At 45.1% G+C, this 10,294-nt stretch overlaps 1 protein-coding gene across 2 annotated transcripts; it reads left to right on the top strand.

Moving 5' to 3' along the window:
- Positions 1–455: 455 nt before the first annotated feature.
- On the top strand, positions 456–6,242 carry ING2 (inhibitor of growth family member 2). 2 transcript variants are annotated; one of them, XM_023221021.2, is made up of 2 exons: positions 456–775; positions 5,421–6,242. In XM_023221021.2, the coding sequence occupies exons 1-2, from the start codon at positions 604–606 to the stop codon at positions 6,089–6,091; spliced, it is 843 nt and encodes a 280-aa protein (XP_023076789.1). In that variant the 5' UTR covers positions 456–603; the 3' UTR covers positions 6,092–6,242. The 2 variants fall into 2 exon arrangements, with proteins under 2 accessions (XP_023076789.1, XP_023076790.1); XM_023221022.1 differs by lacking the exon at positions 456–775 and adding an exon at positions 2,784–2,917.
- The last annotated feature ends 4,052 nt before the right edge of the window (positions 6,243–10,294 follow it).

Here is a 10,294-nt window from a genome sequence, read left to right as displayed (position 1 = left end):
GGCCCCGACACCCTCCCCCCTAGCCCGGAGCCGGCAGACCAATCGCCCGGGCGGCAAAGCGAAGGCGGGAGAATGCGAACCCTCGGGTAGGCGGTAGGGGCGGGCCCAGGCCTTATTCGGATCGAGCGCTGCGCAGGCGCAGAGGCGGCCGCGGGCGGAGGGGCGGGGGCAGGCCAGCGGGAGGCCCCTCGTCAGGCACGGAGGGTGACTGGGGACAGGCAGGCGGCGACGGGCTTGTCATGGGGATCCGGGCTGCGAGACGGCACTGGTAGCATCTGGGGACTCCGAGGGGGACAGGAAGTGTCAGCGTCCGGGACCCCGGCGCCGGCCTCGCCGAGGGTATCCCCACTGCTCCGGTCCTGGAGCGGGAGGTGAGAAAGGAGGGAGCCCCAGTTTCGCCCCGCCCCTGGGCTGGTGCTGCGGGGGCGGGGAGTGAGGGCTGCTCTGGGGGGAGTGGAGATCGGGGAGCGCGGCCGTGCCCTCTCGAGCGGCTGCGGGGTCCCCGCGGCGCCGGGCTGCTGAGCTGAGGGACCGCGGCGGCCGCGGCCGGTGCATGTGCGGCTGCTGGATGCGGAGGCGGCGGCGACGGCGCGGATCGGCAGGATGTTAGGGCAGCAGCAGCAGCAACTGTACTCGTCGGCCGCGCTCCTGACCGGGGAGCGGAGCCGGCTGCTCACCTGCTACGTGCAGGACTACCTTGAGTGCGTGGAGTCGCTGCCCCACGACATGCAGAGGAACGTGTCTGTGCTGCGAGAGCTGGACAACAAATATCAAGGTAGGGGCCGCGGGGCTGCCGGCCTCGGGAGCCGATGGCAGGGAGCCTGCCGGGGCAGTGCCACCTTTCCTTTCTCCCGTGACAGTCTCCCCGAGCGCACCGAGGGTCTGCCGAGCGGTACGGGGAGGACTGGAGACTCGGTTCGCGGCCCTCCTTGCCCCGCGGTGGGCGAGTACTTCTCTGGGGTCACCGGAGTGGGGGTGGGGGCTGTTCGTCAGCCCCCGCTGCAGACCCAGCGGCTGCAGCTGCCGCGGAGGGGAATCAGCCATTTTAAGCAGCAAGCATTTGTTCAGGCGCTCGCCCGCCCCGTGCCGCAGACCCTGCCGCCCCGACCCAGGACTGCAGCCGGGCAAGGGCCGGAGGGAGTGAGCGGCCGGGCTCCCGCTGGTCTGCGGGGCGCACTTCCCCACCTCACTCGCCCCCACCCCGGAGTGCGGGTGCTTTGGAACGTGCGGGGGGGAGGGGGCGAGAGGCCGCGGAGGCAGACGGAGGGGGCCTTCCTCCGCGCTCCTGCCCCGGCCCGGAGGAGAGCAGTCCGTTCCGCTCTCTTGCCCCGGGAAAGTTCTCGGCCGCCCCGAGCCGCAGCCCTAGCTCAGCTCTTTCGGCAAAATGGTTAAGAGGGGAGGGGTCCCCCGCGGGAGAGGAAGAGAGGGGCGTGTGTGGCGGGGAGGGTCCCCGCGCCGGGGGCGGGGCCTGCGGGTGTGACGTGGGGCGTGGGAGGGGCGCGGCGCGCGTTCCCGCGGGCCTGGAAAATGGCTGGTCGCGAGAGGGGCGGCGGCGAGCCGGCTGCTGGGGAGGGAGTCGAGGCTGTGCGGGGGCGTTGGTTCGGCCCCAGCTGAGTCCGAGTCGGGGTTTGCAGCATGTTTTGCGGTGATGTTTCCAATCTCTTTCCCAACCAATGGATCAGGACGGTGATTAGCAGCTCGGAGGGTCTCGGATCCTGGCTTCGCGTAGGTTCCGGGACATGTGTCACTTCCGGGCTTCAGGAGGAAGTGGGTTGGTTGACTGGGTAACCGCCTGGCGTCCCCGAGTCCCACCTTCTCCGACTTTTAAGTGTTAAGGCGAAACCACCCTTTGCTGGCCGACCCGGGAACCCGGGACAGAATCCGACCTTCCTTACAGTGTTACCACCTACTATCGGTGGTGCTACTAGGAGGGCAGTTTAAAAGGGGAAATGTGTTGCGCTTAATAACCTTGAATCGAGGAACAGACCTTGAACATAGTATGGAAACAGCCATATGAACTTTAAAGATAATTTCCTGGACCCATTCTCTGTTTTTGTAAACACGTCAGTAATCCTATAGTTTAAAAGTCTCTAAAGGAATCCACTTCTTGGGTGACATAAGTGTCTCTGATTTTTTTTTTTTAGTTGATAAATTTGTGTTTTCTGAATCCATGGGATTCATAGGACTGATCCGTGTTTGGGGGAAGGGGTAGCAGGGGAGGGAATTCAAATTGATGCGCTGGGTCCAGACCATTATATGAATATTTCTTTTACAGACTAGAAAGAGTTTAAGTAACTAGTCCAGTTAATTAGATGTAGAATATTTGGCTCCAGCTCCTGCAACTTTAGATGCATATCCTTGTTTTCAAACAATTTAAATTTTAATAAAAACTGTCCAAGGGGATTTCTACAGACATGGAGCACAAACATGAATGGTAACCTAAAAATGATACGTGCTTAATAATTGTATATTGAACCTTTCTAGTTTTTCAAATAACACTAAAGTTTGTAAAGTTTGCAGTTGCTGTTGTTGTTGTTGTTGTTGTTGTTGTTGTTGTTGTTGTTTCAGACAGAGTCTTGCTCTCTCCCCTAGGCTGGAGTATAGTGGCTGGATCTTGGCTCACTGCAACCTCTGCCTCCCGGGTTCAAACGATTCTCCTGCCTCAGCGTCCCGAGTAGCTGGGATTACAGGCACCTGCCATCACGCCCGGCTAAGTTTTGTATTTTTAGTAGATAGGGAGTTTCACCATGTTGGCCAGGCTGGTCTTGAACTCCTGACCTCAGGTGATCTGCCCGCCTTTGCCCCACAAAGTGCTGGGATTACAGGCGTGAGCCACTGCGCCCAGCAAGCTTGCAGGTTTTTACATTTCTTTGAAGACACATGTTTCCTTTCACAAGAGTTAAGCTATTTGAAGTTGGTAAGGGATACTATAATTTGTTGACAGGGAAATCTGCTTTCGGATCATCTATAATTGTGATGTATTAATAGCTCTGGTGAGATTAGTAATATAGTAGGCCTTACAAGACTAAGAGATTATAAAAATTCTTAGCTCTATGAAGATTGTGATTAATGATTAAAAACTCATCCAGTTTTCACTCTCTGCGCATGGTTACTGAGCTCAACTTTCACAGTTTTATATTTACATATATTTTGTGTTTCGGGTTCAGATTTAATGTTTTTCATTTCTTCACTAGAGCTTAAGTCTTTTCTGGTTTTGGATCTAATATTTCTAGCAATATTTAGTGATATAAATTATATAGGCAGTCAAATAAATTTCTCTCTCACCTACTTGAGACACTTTCAGAACTGCTGAAAACCTTATAAAGATGAGAAATAAAGAAGAAAACAATTTCACAATTGAAGTACTTATTATGGGATAGGGTTATTAGAGAACCTTTATTTTTGTTCTAGTGTTCTCACTCATTTCTTCGATAAATAACAACCTTCAAACTAAAATTTGATACTTAATTTCAAGTGCTTTTCATATAGTGTATAGAAAGTGCTTACACTGCTAGGTCAGACATACAGATCTGGCACAGTTGAAAGCCTGGGGTTCGTATCTCTTGAGTTGCAGTTTTTTTCACAAGCAGAAGTGATGGCTTCCTCATGGGGTTGCTGTGGAGATTAACTGAGAAAATCTTTACCACATAGAAGGGGCTGAGTAAATGTTAAATTTCTTGTCTTTCATTATATAAAAAGGTGTCTTAAAATTTTTTTTATCTCATCTATCAGTGTGCTGGTGTGATATATACTGTAATTAGCCTCTAACACCTGATTATTAGGTACAGAATATTTGAAATGAGGTTTGCCTCTTTTTTTTTTAATCCTCAATTTTTTTATGCATCTGAGGGAACCAGTTTCCTTATTTTTCCTGTAGGGAAATTAGGTTCTTAAGAAATATGCTTAGATGCCTAGCTAAGCAAATGGAATAGACATGAACTTTGTTCAAAAATATGCTGTGTGGGCATAAGTGCTCTTAACCGTGTGGTGGCACTTTGTTATGTATTCCAGGTTGGACAGTTGTACATCAAGTATGAGTACCTGTGATTTCCAGGGAGAAGCTAATTAATGAGTTCTGTTGAATATTTGCTTTTGTGTGCCTTACTTGCAGACTTGTCCAACATTTCTGTTTTTAATAATTATAATATTGGAATACAAAACTGGTATGCCATGTGGTATGAAAAATACCATGGGGACAGAACTCTTTGAGATAGCATTACATCTTGTAAGAATAAGAAACAAAACAATTTTGAACAAAACTAATCTTAAGTAAGTTTTTGGTGACATATGAAATTTTATTTTCAGATTTTTGGATACCTTCTAGTGAGTCAGCTATTTTTATTTTATTTAAGTAAGTGTATTCCACGTGCCCTGCAACTAAATCAGCAGTTCAGAAAGCTTAGAACCAACTACTGATTTATCTACAAAGGCAGAATGATCCAGTGCTGACTTTATTATAATTTTGTTAGTGGTTTGGTCAGTTGATGCCAGAACCAGAATCTACTCTGGAAATAGTTTCATTTTCAGAATTTCCCATGTGAGGCTAAAATAGAGCCATTAAAACTAAGATGATGGGAAGCTAAGAGTTGTTTATGCCTTCTTGGTTAAGAATGTACGATGTGAAAGTGAAGCTGTAGTGTCTCCGGAGTCATGTCACAAGTCATACATTTGACTGTAAATCCTGTAAACACATTTGGGCAGTAATCTGTAGCCTAGTCCTGTAACCTTTTCAAGTTTTAGAGCTGGACCCCAGCCTGCAAATTTTATATATAGGGCTGTTTTGAAGGTGTTACAGCACTTAGTAGACTAAAGTGGCATACAGTGTTCTTGCCCATTAGAAAGACGTGATCATTAGCCAAACATCTCTTATCCTTTTTTTTTTTTTTTTGAGACAGAGTTTTGCTCTGTCGCCCAGGCTGGCGTGCGATGGTGTGACCTCAGCTCACTGCAAACTCCGCCTTCTGGGTTCAAGCAGTTCTCTGCCCCAGCCTCCCGAGTAGCTGGAATGATTAGGGGCAACTGCCACCATGCCTGGCTAATTTTTGTATTTTTGGTAGAGACAGGGTTTCACCACCTTGGCCAGGTTGGTCTTGAACTCCTGACCTCAGGTGATCCACCTGCATCGGCCTCTCAAAGTGCAGGGATTACAGGCGTGAGCCACCGCGCCCGGCCTCTTATCCTTTTTAATATAGATTAATGAGTATTAGTTTTGTGTTCTTTCTTTTCATTACTTTACTTCTAAATATACTTTCATATTAGACAATGTGGTCTTTGTATGAAATAGTTTTTAATGTATACGTACCAAAGAGGAGTATGGTTTCATGGTTTGAGTTCTAACTTCAATTCTGTAAAAAACAACTAACTTGGAAATGTTATGTCTGCTAACACATGATAATGTTCTCATTCTTTTCCTTTTTTAGAAACGTTAAAGGAAATTGATGATGTCTATGAAAAATATAAGAAAGAAGATGATTTAAACCAAAAGAAACGTCTACAGCAGCTTCTCCAGAGAGCACTAATTAATAGTCAAGAATTGGGAGATGAAAAAATCCAGATTGTTACACAAATGCTCGAATTGGTAGAAAATCGGGCAAGACAAATGGAGTTACATTCGCAGTGTTTCCAAGATCCTGCTGAAAGTGAACGGGCCTCAGATAAAGCAAAGATGGATTCTAGCCAACCAGAAAGATCTTCAAGAAGACCCCGCAGACAGCGGACCAGTGAAAGCCGTGATTTATGTCATATGGCAAATGGGATTGAAGACTGTGATGATCAGCCACCTAAAGAAAAGAAATCCAAGTCAGCAAAGAAGAAGAAACGCTCCAAGGCCAAGCAGGAAAGGGAAGCTTCACCTGTTGAGTTTGCGATAGATCCTAACGAACCTACATACTGCTTATGCAACCAAGTGTCTTATGGGGAGATGATAGGATGTGACAATGAACAGTGTCCAATTGAATGGTTTCACTTTTCATGTGTTTCACTCACCTATAAACCAAAGGGGAAATGGTATTGCCCAAAGTGCAGGGGAGACAATGAGAAAACCATGGACAAAAGTACTGAAAAGACAAAAAAGGATAGAAGGTCGAGGTAGTAAAGGCCATCCACATTTTAAAGGGTTGTTTGTCTTTTATATAATTCGTTTACTTTCAGAAAATGTTTTAGGGTAAATGCATAAGACTATGCAATAATTTTTAATCATTAGTATTAATGGTGTATTAAAAGTTGTTGTACTTTGTCTGTGACCTTAATTTTCTGCACTGCATTACCAAATATTTCCAACCAGGTAGTCTTCAGATCACCTGATGAAACGAGCAGGGAGCAGGAAGAGGGTGGTGTAAACAAACATTTCACAAACCATGCCTATTTCATTTTCACTTAAAACTGCAATGCTATTTTTTGGGTAAACACAAAAGTTTCACTAGCATTTTAGTTGTATATGCTTAAACCATTTGAGCTATAGTGGGATTTCTCTGTAAGCATCACATGATCTTGGGTACTTTAAAATACAGACACTACGCCATTTGAGCTGCTTTTTCCCTAGCCCCGTTTATACCTTCGCTTGTTCATCTCTAGTCTTCCAGGGGTTTGAGAAACTGGAGATAAGAGTAATTTGGGATTCCATGTGGAATAATGTGCTCTTATGAGAGTACTTGCTGCTGTCTTTTCCTCAGTAGCATTTTGATACACTGTCAGCCCATTTGTTAATGCCTTGTTGCTGCTTCATAGATATACTTAATCTAGTGCTTAATGAGGGAGTCGTTTTGTGTTTTGTTTTAATTGGGACAGGTAAGAGTAGTTAGGATACCAGGCCGAGGCGGGCGGATCACGAGGTCAAGAGATCGACACAATTCTGGCCAACATGGTGAAACCTTGTCTCTAATAAAAAATACAAAAATTAGCTGGGCGTGGTGGCGCTCACCTGTAGTCCCAGCTACTCAGGAAGCTGAGGCAGGAGAATTGCTTGAACCCAGGAGGCAGAGGTTGCAGTGAGCCGAGATCCCGCCACCGCACTCCAGCCTGGGCGACAGAGCGAAACTCCGTCCCCCCGCCAAGAAAAAAAGAGTAGTTAGGATACCAAAAATACAGCGATTGGCTTACATTGGCAAACTTTGGGTTACGTAGTATCATGGCTCAAGGTTGAACAATTTAAAAATGCATCTTAATTAATAGTATTTTCCATGTGACCCACTGCCAGGATGCCTAGCCATAGGCCTATCAGTGGAAAAGGGCATATAGTAGTCTTTACATATAGCCTTTATGTCAGAGAGTTGTTTTAAATGGTTTTGTTAGTGGTTATTGTCATTTCTGTCCCAATCAGTGACTATACATTATTTTCAATAATAGTGTATTTACCTCCTTAACTTCTGGTATTGGTGCTGTTTGGTGTTCTCACATTTAACTTACTTCATCATCATCATGCAATTAATGGATTTGTAAGTTGAATTTTCCAAGATTCTGATATTTGAAGGGTACGCATCTTGATGGATATATGTCCATATATTTAGAGAACGTTTTGGTTTTGGGGCAGCAGATTGACTAGTTCTTTAAATCTGTGTGTAACATATGTTTTATTCCTCATTTCTTCCTGTTCTGATGATCTTGATTCTTGTTGATTAACATGAAAAACCCCTGCTTGTTTTGGAAAAAAAAAAAAAAGCTTTTTTTTTCTCTTCTAGCTCTCCTGTGTGACTTTTAGGCACGTCATTTCACCTTGTCTGGGTGTCAGGCCATTCACCTGTGAAATGAGTTGGCTTAAATATTTCCAAGATTCCTTGGAAGTTTCTAGTATTTGCACTATAGTGAGGATTTGAATAATGACATGACTTCTCTTTCATTAATTTTGTCCTTCATTCTGAGGTATAAAGATGGTTTAAAGGTGAGTTTGGAGATGGGTAAATGTGAAAAATATTTGTTAGCTACTGTCCTAAAGATATTTGGATTCATGACTGGAGCTAGTTGATTCTGTTACCTTTTGAGTGAGAAATGTTAGACAGCATGATTAAGAATTTAGGAAAACCATTCTCATCATAATAGCTGAGTTGTAAGGAAATCCTTTTGAGAATATGGCATTTTGTTAATACAACCTTATTAACAGAATGGAGCTTTTTACTTGACACCATTAAAAATATCAGTATGGACAAAATCCCCAAAGCCTTCAGATGCGACTTACATAGAAGTCACTACTTTTTCATGCATAAATGTGCCTGAGCAGATGGGATAAAAGAATAAACTTCCTAATAGAAATGCCCAAGTTTGGATTAGACTTGATGGGAAAACGAACCTGGAAAATCCTGGAAACTGTGCTCCCTTTAAGACCTAATATCTGAAACAGTTTTATGAATTTTTTTGTTTTGTTTTCTCTGCATCTTGGAAATAGAAGTCTTTTTTTTTTTTTTTTTTTTTTTTGAGACGGAGTCTCGCTCTGTCGCCTGGGCTGGAGTGCAGTGGCCGGATCTCAGCTCACTGCAAGCTCCGCCTCCCGGGTTCCCGCCATTCTCCTGCCTCAGCCTCCCTCCCGAGTAGCTGGGACTACAGGCGCCGCCACCTCGCCCGGCTAGTTTTTTGTATTTTTTAGTAGAGACGGGGTTTCACCGTGTTCGCCAGGATGGTCTCGATCTCCTGACCTCGTGATCCGCCCGTCTCGGCCTCCCAAAGTGCTGGGATTACAGGCTTGAGCCACCGCGCCCGGCTGGAAATAGAAGTCTTAAGCATGTATAGCATTAGGACTGGAATTTCTTTTGTGGTTGAGTATACTGGATCTCATATCATAGTTACCAACTCATACTGTATATACCAGTGGTTCTCAAACTTAACATTAGAATTACCTGGGAGTTTCAACAAATACTGATATCTGTGCCCCACCCTCAGCAATTGTGATCTAATTCATTTGGAATGTGGCTTAAGCATTAGAATTTTTTAAAGATTCCCATTCTAATATTTATAAATGTTTTGGAACCACTGCCACATTTCACAGTTTTCAACTTAGTGAAAGCTGCTGTGGATTATCTACATCCAGATTTGTACAAATCTGAAGCATATATAGATGCTTATACACACATGAGAGTATCCCCTGCCCCCAGTGGCTCCACAACCAGTGCTTGAATACTCAACATCTGAGTGCTGCTTAATGTGCCAGGCACCGTTTTAAGCAGTTGTGGTGTAAAGAAGAAAATATCCCCGCTTGTGGACAATACATTCTAGTGGAGGAGTCAGATACATATAATGTCAGGTAAATTGCTAAAATGGAAGGAAAACCGACTAAAGTGTTGGAAATGAACGGCAGGGGGGTGGTGAGTCTTTTATTTATGGTAATTAAAAAAGGTGTCTCTTCAGGAAGTAATCCTTAGAGCTAAGAGCAGAAATAAGGCAGGCAAACATTTGAGGGAGCGAAAAACTTGGCAGTTTGAAGCAGAGCATTAGAGCACAGTGTACAAGGGGCTAGGAACTTGGGGCTCTTGGAAGCCATGGTAGGAAATTTGGGAAGCCATGGAGGGGTTTTGAGCCATGGTCTGACATATTTAAAGGTCACTGTGGATACTGTGTATACAATATTATAGGGAACCTGGGTGAAAATAGGGAGATTTAGCAGAAGCAACTCAGAAGATGTCATAGCAACTGAGAAGTCTTCACATCGAGTGTTGGTGGCTTAGCCTAGGATGGTAGCAGCAGCAGTAGTGTCTAGTGGTAGGACTCTATACTAAAGGTACAGCCAACAGAACTTTGGCCCAGGGATTGGAAGGTAAAGAGATGACAAGGGTGACTCGGGTTTTTGACCTGAAGGGAAAAAAATAAATAACAATTTATGTTTTGCACTTAGGTTTGAGATGCCTGATAGATTTCTAGTAGAATCCAGCATGGAACCCCGCATATGACTGTTAGGGTAACAGGAGGTAAACATTTTGGAGAGTCATCTCTATGGTGTTTGAAGCCATGTGACTGAAATTACTCAGGAAATTAGAGTTTTTCAAACGTTAATAAGCATGTTTGGTTAAAATACAGATTCTGCTTCAGGAGATCTGACGTGGGGCCCGAGGGTCTGCATTTCTAGCAAGCTTCTCAGTGAGGCTAATGCTGGTGGGCCAGGGCCCACATTTTGAGTAGCAACCAAGTAGATCGGGAGGAGAGATGGTCAGCCCTGTGTCACTCCCATATAAAATGGGGAGGAGCCAGCAAAGGGACCTGAGAGCACTCAGTGACGTGAAACTGTTTCAAGAAGGGAGTCACCTGCTCATTCACGTGCTATTGAAGGAAGATGAACACTGAGAACTGTTAGACTGGGGGGATTGTTGTGGTT

The sequence above is a fragment of the Piliocolobus tephrosceles genome, chromosome 3 (assembly GCF_002776525.5).
Source record: "Piliocolobus tephrosceles isolate RC106 chromosome 3, ASM277652v3, whole genome shotgun sequence".
NCBI lineage: Eukaryota > Metazoa > Chordata > Mammalia > Primates > Cercopithecidae > Piliocolobus > Piliocolobus tephrosceles.
This window is presented reverse-complemented; position numbering and strand designations above follow the sequence as displayed.